The sequence below is a fragment of the Myotis yumanensis genome, unplaced genomic scaffold, assembly GCF_028538775.1.
Source record: "Myotis yumanensis isolate MYYU_CA2020_CCGP unplaced genomic scaffold, mMyoYum1.0.hap1 SCAF_5, whole genome shotgun sequence".
Taxonomy (NCBI): Eukaryota; Metazoa; Chordata; class Mammalia; order Chiroptera; family Vespertilionidae; genus Myotis; species Myotis yumanensis.
Genome location: NW_027223756.1, coordinates 82351694 through 82367429, shown reverse-complemented (window position 1 = coordinate 82367429; position 15736 = coordinate 82351694). Strand labels below are relative to the sequence as shown.

General features: G+C 62.4%; 2 protein-coding genes across 2 annotated transcripts in view; both read right to left on the bottom strand.

Annotated features, from left to right (window-relative positions):
- MUC16 (mucin 16, cell surface associated) overlaps window positions 1-1908 on the bottom strand; it is a 97307-nt gene extending 95399 nt beyond the window's left edge. The window contains exon 1 of the mRNA XM_070415979.1: window positions 1842-1908. The gene's annotated coding sequence lies outside the window, so the exon portion shown is untranslated. The remainder of the gene's footprint in view (window positions 1-1841) is intronic.
- Window positions 1909-7372: 5464 nt separating this feature from the next.
- LOC139011450 (mucin-16-like) lies at window positions 7373-11265 on the bottom strand. The gene is made up of 2 exons (XM_070416988.1): window positions 7958-11265; window positions 7373-7607 (listed from the first exon to the last, which is right to left on the bottom strand). The coding sequence occupies exons 1-2, from the start codon at window positions 11263-11265 to the stop codon at window positions 7373-7375; spliced, it is 3543 nt and encodes a 1180-aa protein (XP_070273089.1).
- Between the last annotated feature and the right edge of the window lie 4471 nt (window positions 11266-15736).

The window sequence follows — 15736 nt, the reverse complement described above, 5'->3', positions numbered from 1 at the left end:
ACTTACCATTATTGCTGTGACTACTGTTAATACCACCACTGCTGCTATCTATCATTACTGCTCTCACTACCATCATTACCATCTATTACCACTGTTGTTACTACTGTTATTTACTATGACTATTGGAGTTATTGCTACTGTTATTACTAGAGCCATAACTACCGTTATTACTATGACTATTGCCACTGTTATTACTACTTTTACTTTTTGTGCTTTCACTACAAAATAAATGTTCACTGGATTAAATTTGCCAGGAACCACACTAGCTGGCCAATGTGAGTGGAAGTCAGTCTCTGAGAAAGAGTAGAGTGTCATTGGCTGAGACAACAGCTATTGACCAGGGCTTCCGAAAATAGTTCCCAGGAAAGAAGAGGAACTAACTGGAGGCTTCTCAATGGAGACCACAAAGCCTACTGAAGCTTAGTGCAGGGAGAGAGACAAAATTAAGAGGATTTTGACTCTGATGGTGAAGCCATGCCGTATGCTGCTAAGAATACCCTGAAAAACATATTTCTGAGAGTAGACATTCTAAAGTGATTCCAATGTGTTTGATGACGGTGGTGGTGATAGTGGTAATGATGAGCAACTGTAAAGCACCTGGCATCCTTTTCCTCTTTGATTATCACAGGAACATTGCAAGTACACCCTATTATTGTATTTGACAGAAAAGTAAAACCTCAGAAATCATAATTTGCCAAGGTCACACAGCTACTGACAAGATAGCGTGGAAATGTGAACTGATAGTTTTCTCTGTATCCTAAACCTTTGTTAATAACCGTTTATATTAATTTTGTAACTGAATTTCAGAATCCTGTGGGGTCTAAAATGAAAAGGATATGAGGAAAAAACATCCATTTTGGTAGTGTAGGCAAGAATTTTGTATTCAGTAGATCTCAGACTGGAAAAATATTGCTTGTCACAACTGTGTGTATGTGGAGTATGCTACAGGCATTTATGAGTACAAGCCAGGGATGCTCTTAAACAACCTACAACACATGAAAAACTCACCACAACAAATAATTATCTGGGTTGTTACTTGTCAACTGTGCTGAGAGTGGAGAAACATCAGACACACTTGTAATTCTTCCTAAGACCAAATTCTCTGCTATAATGGTATTAATAATGGGTAATAAAGATATCCTCACTGGCTGGGGTCAAGATTTGAGACTATTAACGATAACCTAGGGTTCATCAAAAGTACTAATCATTGTCCAAAAGTTGGTGTCTACTGTATGAGAGGTAGTATGTGAGAAAGTAATACGAATGGGGGATGGGCTGGTTGAAGAGAGAGCAGTAATGACGATTGAAGAGGGAAATGATGTTGAAGTTAATGGAGGTAGGGTCCTTGCAATGGTGGACTGAAAAGCATACCCAGGGCCTAGGAAATTGGCTGGTTGCAAAGAAAATTGAAATGGAACCTATAACTCCTGATAAGAAGGAGGAAAATGAACTTTCTAACAAAAAGGAGGTGAATGTGACAGCCAAAAAGATCTTAGATGAAGCCAGATTATCAAGACACCAGGAATGAGGCTACTCAAAAAAGGAGTTCAATGATGAGGTATATGCACATGAGAGGGTATAGCTGAGCTGACGCCCAGATGAATGCTTGTCTAAAGATCAACAGGCAGAGGCAAAACTGGCCTGAATCAACGATTAAGAATGAAAAAACAAAGGCATCGAAGCAGAAGTAGTAGTCACCTAAAAAAGACGAAGTTCCCAGTGGATATAAAACATTGGATGACAAAGAGCGGTTGGTGGGAGAAGAATGACTTTCCTGTCTAGACTGGTAATCCCCAAAGTGGTCTCAACTGTGTGTCCCGAAAGGTGAACGGCACCTGTACCTGTGGAGGCTGCGGTGGAGTCCAGGCTCCGCGCTGTGCTCTCGCTCACATGTGGAGTGGAACGGGCTCCGGGATCCACGCTTGTGCCCAAGGCGTCAGTGGCCGGCTGCAGGCCAGAGGTCCAAACGGAGGTGACGGGAGGAGGAGGGGAGGACGCGCCCTCACGTATCGTAGGAGAAACTGGGGACGGGGAGGCTGTGCCAGGGGCCGACTGCACGGAGGAAGAGCTGCTTGTCTCCTCAAAGGGAGGACGTGTCCTGGACACGTGCTCCGGGCCCCTGCTCCCGGGAGTCGTCACCGCTGAGCGTGTGAAACCTTGAGTCGCAGCCCCGTGAGTCCCTGGGCTGGAGGCGGTGGTCCATGTGTCCAAGGGAGTTGTGCCCGGCGACGTAGCCCCAGGGTGACCAGTTGGCGTGGTGAGGGTCCCCTCGGCGGCTCCTGTCATGACTGGGGATGTCGAGAGCCCCCGCATGCCTGTGGAGATGTCTGGTGACATGGTGGGGTGTGCCGGGCCAGAGGAGAATGTCCCGCCGGAGGACATGCCTTCTGTCCCCGAGACCTCAGTAGCACCATCACCAGTGGGCACGTGGGAAGAGACGGGCATTGTCTCCGCGGCTGAGCTCATGGGCTGGGAGGTGCTGGCCTCCCTCGGGCCGGGGCTCGTGGAGGATGCTGACTCTGTCTCAGGCCAAGTGGTTTCCGATGAGCCGGGCACTGGTGGGGAAACTCTGCTTTCCCTCGTGACGGAAGGGGTCGCCACTGGAGAAGTCACTTCGGTTGGCGCTGACTCACCTGGCCCAGAGGAGGGTGTTTCCCGTCCTGACCTGGTGGTCCCCACACTGGTCTCAGCTGTGTGTCCCGAAAGGTGAACTGCACCTGTACCTGTGGAGGCTGCGGTGGAGTCCAGGCTCCGCGCTGTGCTCTCGCTCACATGTGGAGTGGAACGGGCTCCGGGATCCACGCTTGTGCCCAAGGCGTCAGTGGCCGGCTGCAGGCCAGAGGTCCAAACGGAGGTGACGGGAGGAGGAGGGGAGGACGCGCCCTCACGTATCGTAGGAGAAACTGGGGACGGGGAGGCTGTGCCAGGGGCCGACTGCACGGAGGAAGAGCTGCTTGTCTCCTCAAAGGGAGGACGTGTCCTGGACACGTGCTCCGGGCCCCTGCTCCCGGGAGTCGTCACCGCTGAGCGTGTGAAACCTTGAGTCGCAGCCCCGTGAGTCCCTGGGCTGGAGGCGGTGGTCCATGTGTCCAAGGGAGTTGTGCCCGGCGACGTAGCCCCAGGGTGACCAGTTGGCGTGGTGAGGGTCCCCTCGGCGGCTCCTGTCATGACTGGGGATGTCGAGAGCCCCCGCATGCCTGTGGAGATGTCTGGTGACATGGTGGGGTGTGCCGGGCCAGAGGAGAATGTCCCGCCGGAGGACATGCCTTCTGTCCCCGAGACCTCAGTAGCACCATCACCAGTGGGCACGTGGGAAGAGACGGGCATTGTCTCCGCGGCTGAGCTCATGGGCTGGGAGGTGCTGGCCTCCCTCGGGCCGGGGCTCGTGGAGGATGCTGACTCTGTCTCAGGCCAAGTGGTTTCCGATGAGCCGGGCACTGGTGGGGAAACTCTGCTTTCCCTCGTGACGGAAGGGGTCGCCACTGGAGAAGTCACTTCGGTTGGCGCTGACTCACCTGGCCCAGAGGAGGGTGTTTCCCGTCCTGACCTGGTGGTCCCCACACTGGTCTCAGCTGTGTGTCCCGAAAGGTGAACGGCACCTGTACCTGTGGAGGCTGCGGTGGAGTCCAGGCTCCGCGCTGTGCTCTCGCTCACATGTGGAGTGGAACGGGCTCCGGGATCCACGCTTGTGCCCAAGGCGTCAGTGGCCGGCTGCAGGCCAGAGGTCCAAACGGAGGTGACGGGAGGAGGAGGGGAGGACGCGCCCTCACGTATCGTAGGAGAAACTGGGGACGGGGAGGCTGTGCCAGGGGCCGACTGCACGGAGGAAGAGCTGCTTGTCTCCTCAAAGGGAGGACGTGTCCTGGACACGTGCTCCGGGCCCCTGCTCCCGGGAGTCGTCACCGCTGAGCGTGTGAAACCTTGAGTCGCAGCCCCGTGAGTCCCTGGGCTGGAGGCGGTGGTCCATGTGTCCAAGGGAGTTGTGCCCGGCGACGTAGCCCCAGGGTGACCAGTTGGCGTGGTGAGGGTCCCCTCGGCGGCTCCTGTCATGACTGGGGATGTCGAGAGCCCCCGCATGCCTGTGGAGATGTCTGGTGACATGGTGGGGTGTGCCGGGCCAGAGGAGAATGTCCCGCCGGAGGACATGCCTTCTGTCCCCGAGACCTCAGTAGCACCATCACCAGTGGGCACGTGGGAAGAGACGGGCATTGTCTCCGCGGCTGAGCTCATGGGCTGGGAGGTGCTGGCCTCCCTCGGGCCGGGGCTCGTGGAGGATGCTGACTCTGTCTCAGGCCAAGTGGTTTCCGATGAGCCGGGCACTGGTGGGGAAACTCTGCTTTCCCTCGTGACGGAAGGGGTCGCCACTGGAGAAGTCACTTCGGTTGGCGCTGACTCACCTGGCCCAGAGGAGGGTGTTTCCCGTCCTGACCTGGTGGTCCCCACACTGGTCTCAGCTGTGTGTCCCGAAAGGTGAACGGCACCTGTACCTGTGGAGGCTGCGGTGGAGTCCAGGCTCCGCGCTGTGCTCTCGCTCACATGTGGAGTGGAACGGGCTCCGGGATCCACGCTTGTGCCCAAGGCGTCAGTGGCCGGCTGCAGGCCAGAGGTCCAAACGGAGGTGACGGGAGGAGGAGGGGAGGACGCGCCCTCACGTATCGTAGGAGAAACTGGGGACGGGGAGGCTGTGCCAGGGGCCGACTGCACGGAGGAAGAGCTGCTTGTCTCCTCAAAGGGAGGACGTGTCCTGGACACGTGCTCCGGGCCCCTGCTCCCGGGAGTCGTCACCGCTGAGCGTGTGAAACCTTGAGTCGCAGCCCCGTGAGTCCCTGGGCTGGAGGCGGTGGTCCATGTGTCCAAGGGAGTTGTGCCCGGCGACGTAGCCCCAGGGTGACCAGTTGGCGTGGTGAGGGTCCCCTCGGCGGCTCCTGTCATGACTGGGGATGTCGAGAGCCCCCGCATGCCTGTGGAGATGTCTGGTGACATGGTGGGGTGTGCCGGGCCAGAGGAGAATGTCCCGCCGGAGGACATGCCTTCTGTCCCCGAGACCTCAGTAGCACCATCACCAGTGGGCACGTGGGAAGAGACGGGCATTGTCTCCGCGGCTGAGCTCATGGGCTGGGAGGTGCTGGCCTCCCTCGGGCCGGGGCTCGTGGAGGATGCTGACTCTGTCTCAGGCCAAGTGGTTTCCGATGAGCCGGGCACTGGTGGGGAAACTCTGCTTTCCCTCGTGACGGAAGGGGTCGCCACTGGAGAAGTCACTTCGGTTGGCGCTGACTCACCTGGCCCAGAGGAGGGTGTTTCCCGTCCTGACCTGGTGGTCCCCACACTGGTCTCAGCTGTGTGTCCCGAAAGGTGAACGGCAACTGTACCTGTGGAGGCTGCGGTGGAGTCCAGGCTCCGCGCTGTGCTCTCGCTCACACGTGGAGTGGAACGGGCTCCGGGATCCACGCTTGTGCCCAAGGCGTCAGTGGCCGGCTGCAGGCCAGAGGTCCAAACGGAGGTGACGGGAGGAGGAGGGGACGACGCGCCCTCACGTATCGTAGGAGAAACTGGGGACGGGGAGGCTGTGCCAGGGGCCGACTGCACGGAGGAAGAGCTGCTTGTCTCCTCAAAGGGAGGACGTGTCCTGGACACGTGCTCCGGGCCCCTGCTCCCGGGAGTCGTCACCGCTGAGCGTGTGAAACCTTGAGTCGCAGCCCCGTGAGTCCCTGGGCTGGAGGCGGTGGTCCATGTGTCCAAGGGAGTTGTGCCCGGCGACGTAGCCCCAGGGTGACCAGTTGGCGTGGTGAGGGTCCCCTCGGCGGCTCCTGTCATGACTGGGGATGTCGAGAGCCCCCGCATGCCTGTGGAGATGTCTGGTGACATGGTGGGGTGTGCCGGGCCAGAGGAGAATGTCCCGCCGGAGGACATGCCTTCTGTCCCCGAGACCTCAGTAGCACCATCACCAGTGGGCACGTGGGAAGAGACGGGCATTGTCTCCGCGGCTGAGCTCATGGGCTGGGAGGTGCTGGCCTCCCTCGGGCCGGGGCTCGTGGAGGATGCTGACTCTGTCTCAGGCCAAGTGGTTTCCGATGAGCCGGGCACTGGTGGGGAAACTCTGCTTTCCCTCGTGACGGAAGGGGTCGCCACTGGAGAAGTCACTTCGGTTGGCGCTGACTCACCTGGCCCAGAGGAGGGTGTTTCCCGTCCTGACCTGGTGGTCCCCACACTGGTCTCAGCTGTGTGTCCCGAAAGGTGAACGGCACCTGTACCTGTGGAGGCTGCGGTGGAGTCCAGGCTCCGCGCTGTGCTCTCGCTCACACGTGGAGTGGAACGGGCTCCGGGATCCACGCTTGTGCCCAAGGCGTCAGTGGCCGGCTGCAGGCCAGAGGTCCAAACGGAGGTGACGGGAGGAGGAGGGGAGGACGCGCCCTCACGTATCGTAGGAGAAACTGGGGACGGGGAGGCTGTGCCAGGGGCCGACTGCACGGAGGAAGAGCTGCTTGTCTCCTCAAAGGGAGGACGTGTCCTGGACACGTGCTCCGGGCCCCTGCTCCCGGGAGTCGTCACCGCTGAGCGTGTGAAACCTTGAGTCGCAGCCCCGTGAGTCCCTGGGCTGGAGGCGGTGGTCCATGTGTCCAAGGGAGTTGTGCCCGGCGACGTAGCCCCAGGGTGACCAGTTGGCGTGGTGAGGGTCCCCTCGGCGGCTCCTGTCATGACTGGGGATGTCGAGAGCCCCCGCATGCCTGTGGAGATGTCTGGTGACATGGTGGGGTGTGCCGGGCCAGAGGAGAATGTCCCGCCGGAGGACATGCCTTCTGTCCCCGAGACCTCAGTAGCACCATCACCAGTGGGCACGTGGGAAGAGACGGGCATTGTCTCCGCGGCTGAGCTCATGGGCTGGGAGGTGCTGGCCTCCCTCGGGCCGGGGCTCGTGGAGGATGCTGACTCTGTCTCAGGCCAAGTGGTTTCCGATGAGCCGGGCACTGGTGGGGAAACTCTGCTTTCCCTCGTGACGGAAGGGGTCGCCACTGGAGAAGTCACTTCGGTTGGCGCTGACTCACCTGGCCCAGAGGAGGGTGTTTCCCGTCCTGACCTGGTGGTCCCCACACTGGTCTCAGCTGTGTGTCCCGAAAGGTGAACGGCACCTGTACCTGTGGAGGCTGCGGTGGAGTCCAGGCTCCGCGCTGTGCTCTCGCTCACACGTGGAGTGGAACGGGCTCCGGGATCCACGCTTGTGCCCAAGGCGTCAGTGGCCGGCTGCAGGCCAGAGGTCCAAACGGAGGTGACGGGAGGAGGAGGGGAGGACGCGCCCTCACGTATCGTAGGAGAAACTGGGGACGGGGAGGCTGTGCCAGGGGCCGACTGCACGGAGGAAGAGCTGCTTGTCTCCTCAAAGGGAGGACGTGTCCTGGACACGTGCTCCGGGCCCCTGCTCCCGGGAGTCGTCACCGCTGAGCGTGTGAAACCTTGAGTCGCAGCCCCGTGAGTCCCTGGGCTGGAGGCGGTGGTCCATGTGTCCAAGGGAGTTGTGCCCGGCGACGTAGCCCCAGGGTGACCAGTTGGCGTGGTGAGGGTCCCCTCGGCGGCTCCTGTCATGACTGGGGATGTCGAGAGCCCCCGCATGCCTGTGGAGATGTCTGGTGACATGGTGGGGTGTGCCGGGCCAGAGGAGAATGTCCCGCCGGAGGACATGCCTTCTGTCCCCGAGACCTCAGTAGCACCATCACCAGTGGGCACGTGGGAAGAGACGGGCATTGTCTCCGCGGCTGAGCTCATGGGCTGGGAGGTGCTGGCCTCCCTCGGGCCGGGGCTCGTGGAGGATGCTGACTCTGTCTCAGGCCAAGTGGTTTCCGATGAGCCGGGCACTGGTGGGGAAACTCTGCTTTCCCTCGTGACGGAAGGGGTCGCCACTGGAGAAGTCACTTCGGTTGGCGCTGACTCACCTGGCCCAGAGGAGGGTGTTTCCCGTCCTGACCTGGTGGTCCCCACACTGGTCTCAGCTGTGTGTCCCGAAAGGTGAACGGCACCTGTACCTGTGGAGGCTGCGGTGGAGTCCAGGCTCCGCGCTGTGCTCTCGCTCACACGTGGAGTGGAACGGGCTCCGGGATCCACGCTTGTGCCCAAGGCGTCAGTGGCCGGCTGCAGGCCAGAGGTCCAAACGGAGGTGACGGGAGGAGGAGGGGAGGACGCGCCCTCACGTATCGTAGGAGAAACTGGGGACGGGGAGGCTGTGCCAGGGGCCGACTGCACGGAGGAAGAGCTGCTTGTCTCCTCAAAGGGAGGACGTGTCCTGGACACGTGCTCCGGGCCCCTGCTCCCGGGAGTCGTCACCGCTGAGCGTGTGAAACCTTGAGTCGCAGCCCCGTGAGTCCCTGGGCTGGAGGCGGTGGTCCATGTGTCCAAGGGAGTTGTGCCCGGCGACGTAGCCCCAGGGTGACCAGTTGGCGTGGTGAGGGTCCCCTCGGCGGCTCCTGTCATGACTGGGGATGTCGAGAGCCCCCGCATGCCTGTGGAGATGTCTGGTGACATGGTGGGGTGTGCCGGGCCAGAGGAGAATGTCCCGCCGGAGGACATGCCTTCTGTCCCCGAGACCTCAGTAGCACCATCACCAGTGGGCACGTGGGAAGAGACGGGCATTGTCTCCGCGGCTGAGCTCATGGGCTGGGAGGTGCTGGCCTCCCTCGGGCCGGGGCTCGTGGAGGATGCTGACTCTGTCTCAGGCCAAGTGGTTTCCGATGAGCCGGGCACTGGTGGGGAAACTCTGCTTTCCCTCGTGACGGAAGGGGTCGCCACTGGAGAAGTCACTTCGGTTGGCGCTGACTCACCTGGCCCAGAGGAGGGTGTTTCCCGTCCTGACCTGGTGGTCCCCACACTGGTCTCAGCTGTGTGTCCCGAAAGGTGAACGGCACCTGTACCTGTGGAGGCTGCGGTGGAGTCCAGGCTCCGCGCTGTGCTCTCGCTCACACGTGGAGTGGAACGGGCTCCGGGATCCACGCTTGTGCCCAAGGCGTCAGTGGCCGGCTGCAGGCCAGAGGTCCAAACGGAGGTGACGGGAGGAGGAGGGGAGGACGCGCCCTCACGTATCGTAGGAGAAACTGGGGACGGGGAGGCTGTGCCAGGGGCCGACTGCACGGAGGAAGAGCTGCTTGTCTCCTCAAAGGGAGGACGTGTCCTGGACACGTGCTCCGGGCCCCTGCTCCCGGGAGTCGTCACCGCTGAGCGTGTGAAACCTTGAGTCGCAGCCCCGTGAGTCCCTGGGCTGGAGGCGGTGGTCCATGTGTCCAAGGGAGTTGTGCCCGGCGACGTAGCCCCAGGGTGACCAGTTGGCGTGGTGAGGGTCCCCTCGGCGGCTCCTGTCATGACTGGGGATGTCGAGAGCCCCCGCATGCCTGTGGAGATGTCTGGTGACATGGTGGGGTGTGCCGGGCCAGAGGAGAATGTCCCGCCGGAGGACATGCCTTCTGTCCCCGAGACCTCAGTAGCACCATCACCAGTGGGCACGTGGGAAGAGACGGGCATTGTCTCCGCGGCTGAGCTCATGGGCTGGGAGGTGCTGGCCTCCCTCGGGCCGGGGCTCGTGGAGGATGCTGACTCTGTCTCAGGCCAAGTGGTTTCCGATGAGCCGGGCACTGGTGGGGAAACTCTGCTTTCCCTCGTGACGGAAGGGGTCGCCACTGGAGAAGTCACTTCGGTTGGCGCTGACTCACCTGGCCCAGAGGAGGGTGTTTCCCGTCCTGACCTGGTGGTCCCCACACTGGTCTCAGCTGTGTGTCCCGAAAGGTGAACGGCAACTGTACCTGTGGAGGCTGCGGTGGAGTCCAGGCTCCGCGCTGTGCTCTCGCTCACACGTGGAGTGGAACGGGCTCCGGGATCCACGCTTGTGCCCAAGGCGTCAGTGGCCGGCTGCAGGCCAGAGGTCCAAACGGAGGTGACGGGAGGAGGAGGGGAGGACGCGCCCTCACGTATCGTAGGAGAAACTGGGGACGGGGAGGCTGTGCCAGGGGCCGACTGCACGGAGGAAGAGCTGCTTGTCTCCTCAAAGGGAGGACGTGTCCTGGACACGTGCTCCGGGCCCCTGCTCCCGGGAGTCGTCACCGCTGAGCGTGTGAAACCTTGAGTCGCAGCCCCGTGAGTCCCTGGGCTGGAGGCGGTGGTCCATGTGTCCAAGGGAGTTGTGCCCGGCGACGTAGCCCCAGGGTGACCAGTTGGCGTGGTGAGGGTCCCCTCGGCGGCTCCTGTCATGACTGGGGATGTCGAGAGCCCCCGCATGCCTGTGGAGATGTCTGGTGACATGGTGGGGTGTGCCGGGCCAGAGGAGAATGTCCCGCCGGAGGACATGCCTTCTGTCCCCGAGACCTCAGTAGCACCATCACCAGTGGGCACGTGGGAAGAGACGGGCATTGTCTCCGCGGCTGAGCTCATGGGCTGGGAGGTGCTGGCCTCCCTCGGGCCGGGGCTCGTGGAGGATGCTGACTCTGTCTCAGGCCAAGTGGTTTCCGATGAGCCGGGCACTGGTGGGGAAACTCTGCTTTCCCTCGTGACGGAAGGGGTCGCCACTGGAGAAGTCACTTCGGTTGGCGCTGACTCACCTGGCCCAGAGGAGGGTGTTTCCCGTCCTGACCTGGTGGTCCCCACACTGGTCTCAGCTATGTGTCCCGAAAGGTGAACGGCACCTGTACCTGTGGAGGCTGCGGTGGAGTCCAGGCTCCGCGCTGTGCTCTCGCTCACATGTGGAGTGGAACGGGCTCCGGGATCCACGCTTGTGCCCAAGGCGTCAGTGGCCGGCTGCAGGCCAGAGGTCCAAACGGAGGTGACGGGAGGAGGAGGGGAGGACGCGCCCTCACGTATCGTAGGAGAAACTGGGGACGGGGAGGCTGTGCCAGGGGCCGACTGCACGGAGGAAGAGCTGCTTGTCTCCTCAAAGGGAGGACGTGTCCTGGACACGTGCTCCGGGCCCCTGCTCCCGGGAGTCGTCACCGCTGAGCGTGTGAAACCTTGAGTCGCAGCCCCGTGAGTCCCTGGGCTGGAGGCGGTGGTCCATGTGTCCAAGGGAGTTGTGCCCGGCGACGTAGCCCCAGGGTGACCAGTTGGCGTGGTGAGGGTCCCCTCGGCGGCTCCTGTCATGACTGGGGATGTCGAGAGCCCCCGCATGCCTGTGGAGATGTCTGGTGACATGGTGGGGTGTGCCGGGCCAGAGGAGAATGTCCCGCCGGAGGACATGCCTTCTGTCCCCGAGACCTCAGTAGCACCATCACCAGTGGGCACGTGGGAAGAGACGGGCATTGTCTCCGCGGCTGAGCTCATGGGCTGGGAGGTGCTGGCCTCCCTCGGGCCGGGGCTCGTGGAGGATGCTGACTCTGTCTCAGGCCAAGTGGTTTCCGATGAGCCGGGCACTGGTGGGGAAACTCTGCTTTCCCTCGTGACGGAAGGGGTCGCCACTGGAGAAGTCACTTCGGTTGGCGCTGACTCACCTGGCCCAGAGGAGGGTGTTTCCCGTCCTGACCTGGTGGTCCCCACACTGGTCTCAGCTGTGTGTCCGGAAAGGTGAACGGCACCTGTACCTGTGGAGGCTGCGGTGGAGTCCAGGCTCCGCGCTGTGCTCTCGCTCACATGTGGAGTGGAACGGGCTCCGGGATCCACGCTTGTGCCCAAGGCGTCAGTGGCCGGCTGCAGGCCAGAGGTCCAAACGGAGGTGACGGGAGGAGGAGGGGAGGACGCGCCCTCACGTATCGTAGGAGAAACTGGGGACGGGGAGGCTGTGCCAGGGGCCGACTGCACGGAGGAAGAGCTGCTTGTCTCCTCAAAGGGAGGACGTGTCCTGGACACGTGCTCCGGGCCCCTGCTCCCGGGAGTCGTCACCGCTGAGCGTGTGAAACCTTGAGTCGCAGCCCCGTGAGTCCCTGGGCTGGAGGCGGTGGTCCATGTGTCCAAGGGAGTTGTGCCCGGCGACGTAGCCCCAGGGTGACCAGTTGGCGTGGTGAGGGTCCCCTCGGCGGCTCCTGTCATGACTGGGGATGTCGAGAGCCCCCGCATGCCTGTGGAGATGTCTGGTGACATGGTGGGGTGTGCCGGGCCAGAGGAGAATGTCCCGCCGGAGGACATGCCTTCTGTCCCCGAGACCTCAGTAGCACCATCACCAGTGGGCACGTGGGAAGAGACGGGCATTGTCTCCGCGGCTGAGCTCATGGGCTGGGAGGTGCTGGCCTCCCTCGGGCCGGGGCTCGTGGAGGATGCTGACTCTGTCTCAGGCCAAGTGGTTTCCGATGAGCCGGGCACTGGTGGGGAAACTCTGCTTTCCCTCGTGACGGAAGGGGTCGCCACTGGAGAAGTCACTTCGGTTGGCGCTGACTCACCTGGCCCAGAGGAGGGTGTTTCCCGTCCTGACCTGGTGGTCCCCACACTGGTCTCAGCTGTGTGTCCGGAAAGGTGAACGGCACCTGTACCTGTGGAGGCTGCGGTGGAGTCCAGGCTCCGCGCTGTGCTCTCGCTCACATGTGGAGTGGAACGGGCTCCGGGATCCACGCTTGTGCCCAAGGCGTCAGTGGCCGGCTGCAGGCCAGAGGTCCAAACGGAGGTGACGGGAGGAGGAGGGGAGGACGCGCCCTCACGTATCGTAGGAGAAACTGGGGACGGGGAGGCTGTGCCAGGGGCCGACTGCACGGAGGAAGAGCTGCTTGTCTCCTCAAAGGGAGGACGTGTCCTGGACACGTGCTCCGGGCCCCTGCTCCCGGGAGTCGTCACCGCTGAGCGTGTGAAACCTTGAGTCGCAGCCCCGTGAGTCCCTGGGCTGGAGGCGGTGGTCCATGTGTCCAAGGGAGTTGTGCCCGGCGACGTAGCCCCAGGGTGACCAGTTGGCGTGGTGAGGGTCCCCTCGGCGGCTCCTGTCATGACTGGGGATGTCGAGAGCCCCCGCATGCCTGTGGAGATGTCTGGTGACATGGTGGGGTGTGCCGGGCCAGAGGAGAATGTCCCGCCGGAGGACATGCCTTCTGTCCCCGAGACCTCAGTAGCACCATCACCAGTGGGCACGTGGGAAGAGACGGGCATTGTCTCCGCGGCTGAGCTCATGGGCTGGGAGGTGCTGGCCTCCCTCGGGCCGGGGCTCGTGGAGGATGCTGACTCTGTCTCAGGCCAAGTGGTTTCCGATGAGCCGGGCACTGGTGGGGAAACTCTGCTTTCCCTCGTGACGGAAGGGGTCGCCACTGGAGAAGTCACTTCGGTTGGCGCTGACTCACCTGGCCCAGAGGAGGGTGTTTCCCGTCCTGACCTGGTGGTCCCCACACTGGTCTCAGCTGTGTGTCCGGAAAGGTGAACGGCACCTGTACCTGTGGAGGCTGCGGTGGAGTCCAGGCTCCGCGCTGTGCTCTCGCTCACATGTGGAGTGGAACGGGCTCCGGGATCCACGCTTGTGCCCAAGGCGTCAGTGGCCGGCTGCAGGCCAGAGGTCCAAACGGAGGTGACGGGAGGAGGAGGGGAGGACGCGCCCTCACGTATCGTAGGAGAAACTGGGGACGGGGAGGCTGTGCCAGGGGCCGACTGCACGGAGGAAGAGCTGCTTGTCTCCTCAAAGGGAGGACGTGTCCTGGACACGTGCTCCGGGCCCCTGCTCCCGGGAGTCGTCACCGCTGAGCGTGTGAAACCTTGAGTCGCAGCCCCGTGAGTCCCTGGGCTGGAGGCGGTGGTCCATGTGTCCAAGGGAGTTGTGCCCGGCGACGTAGCCCCAGGGTGACCAGTTGGCGTGGTGAGGGTCCCCTCGGCGGCTCCTGTCATGACTGGGGATGTCGAGAGCCCCCGCATGCCTGTGGAGATGTCTGGTGACATGGTGGGGTGTGCCGGGCCAGAGGAGAATGTCCCGCCGGAGGACATGCCTTCTGTCCCCGAGACCTCAGTAGCACCATCACCAGTGGGCACGTGGGAAGAGACGGGCATTGTCTCCGCGGCTGAGCTCATGGGCTGGGAGGTGCTGGCCTCCCTCGGGCCGGGGCTCGTGGAGGATGCTGACTCTGTCTCAGGCCAAGTGGTTTCCGATGAGCCGGGCACTGGTGGGGAAACTCTGCTTTCCCTCGTGACGGAAGGGGTCGCCACTGGAGAAGTCACTTCGGTTGGCGCTGACTCACCTGGCCCAGAGGAGGGTGTTTCCCGTCCTGACCTGGTGGTCCCCACACTGGTCTCAGCTGTGTGTCCCGAAAGGTGAACGGCAACTGTACCTGTGGAGGCTGCGGTGGAGTCCAGGCTCCGCGCTGTGCTCTCGCTCACACGTGGAGTGGAACGGGCTCCGGGATCCACGCTTGTGCCCAAGGCGTCAGTGGCCGGCTGCAGGCCAGAGGTCCAAACGGAGGTGACGGGAGGAGGAGGGGAGGACGCGCCCTCACGTATCGTAGGAGAAACTGGGGACGGGGAGGCTGTGCCAGGGGCCGACTGCACGGAGGAAGAGCTGCTTGTCTCCTCAAAGGGAGGACGTGTCCTGGACACGTGCTCCGGGCCCCTGCTCCCGGGAGTCGTCACCGCTGAGCGTGTGAAACCTTGAGTCGCAGCCCCGTGAGTCCCTGGGCTGGAGGCGGTGGTCCATGTGTCCAAGGGAGTTGTGCCCGGCGACGTAGCCCCAGGGTGACCAGTTGGCGTGGTGAGGGTCCCCTCGGCGGCTCCTGTCATGACTGGGGATGTCGAGAGCCCCCGCATGCCTGTGGAGATGTCTGGTGACATGGTGGGGTGTGCCGGGCCAGAGGAGAATGTCCCGCCGGAGGACATGCCTTCTGTCCCCGAGACCTCAGTAGCACCATCACCAGTGGGCACGTGGGAAGAGACGGGCATTGTCTCCGCGGCTGAGCTCATGGGCTGGGAGGTGCTGGCCTCCCTCGGGCCGGGGCTCGTGGAGGATGCTGACTCTGTCTCAGGCCAAGTGGTTTCCGATGAGCCGGGCACTGGTGGGGAAACTCTGCTTTCCCTCGTGACGGAAGGGGTCGCCACTGGAGAAGTCACTTCGGTTGGCGCTGACTCACCTGGCCCAGAGGAGGGTGTTTCCCGTCCTGACCTGGTGGTCCCCACACTGGTCTCAGCTGTGTGTCCCGAAAGGTGAACGGCAACTGTACCTGTGGAGGCTGCGGTGGAGTCCAGGCTCCGCGCTGTGCTCTCGCTCACACGTGGAGTGGAACGGGCTCCGGGATCCACGCTTGTGCCCAAGGCGTCAGTGGCCGGCTGCAGGCCAGAGGTCCAAACGGAGGTGACGGGAGGAGGAGGGGAGGACGCGCCCTCACGTATCGTAGGAGAAACTGGGGACGGGGAGGCTGTGCCAGGGGCCGACTGCACGGAGGAAGAGCTGCTTGTCTCCTCAAAGGGAGGACGTGTCCTGGACACGTGCTCCGGGCCCCTGCTCCCGGGAGTCGTCACCGCTGAGCGTGTGAAACCTTGAGTCGCAGCCCCGTGAGTCCCTGGGCTGGAGGCGGTGGTCCATGTGTCCAAGGGAGTTGTGCCCGGCGACGTAGCCCCAGGGTGACCAGTTGGCGTGGTGAGGGTCCCCTCGGCGGCTCCTGTCATGACTGGGGATGTCGAGAGCCCCCGCATGCCTGTGGAGATGTCTGGTGACATGGTGGGGTGTGCCGGGCCAGAGGAGAATGTCCCGCCGGAGGACATGCCTTCTGTCCCCGAGACCTCAGTAGCACCATCACCAGTGGGCACGTGGGAAGAGACGGGCATTGTCTCCGCGGCTGAGCTCATGGGCTGGGAGGTGCTGGCCTCCCTCGGGCCGGGGCTCGTG

Excerpts from the sequence above, each read along its gene's own strand:
- LOC139011450 (XM_070416988.1), bottom strand. The coding sequence starts at position 11,265 with ATGCCCGTCTCTTCCCACGTGCCCACTGGTGATGGTGCTACTGAGGTC. Across the intron at positions 7,608-7,957 it reads ACCAGTGTGGGGACCACCAG|GCATGCGGGGGCTCTCGACA; the intron begins GTCAGGACGGGA and ends ACATCTCCACAG.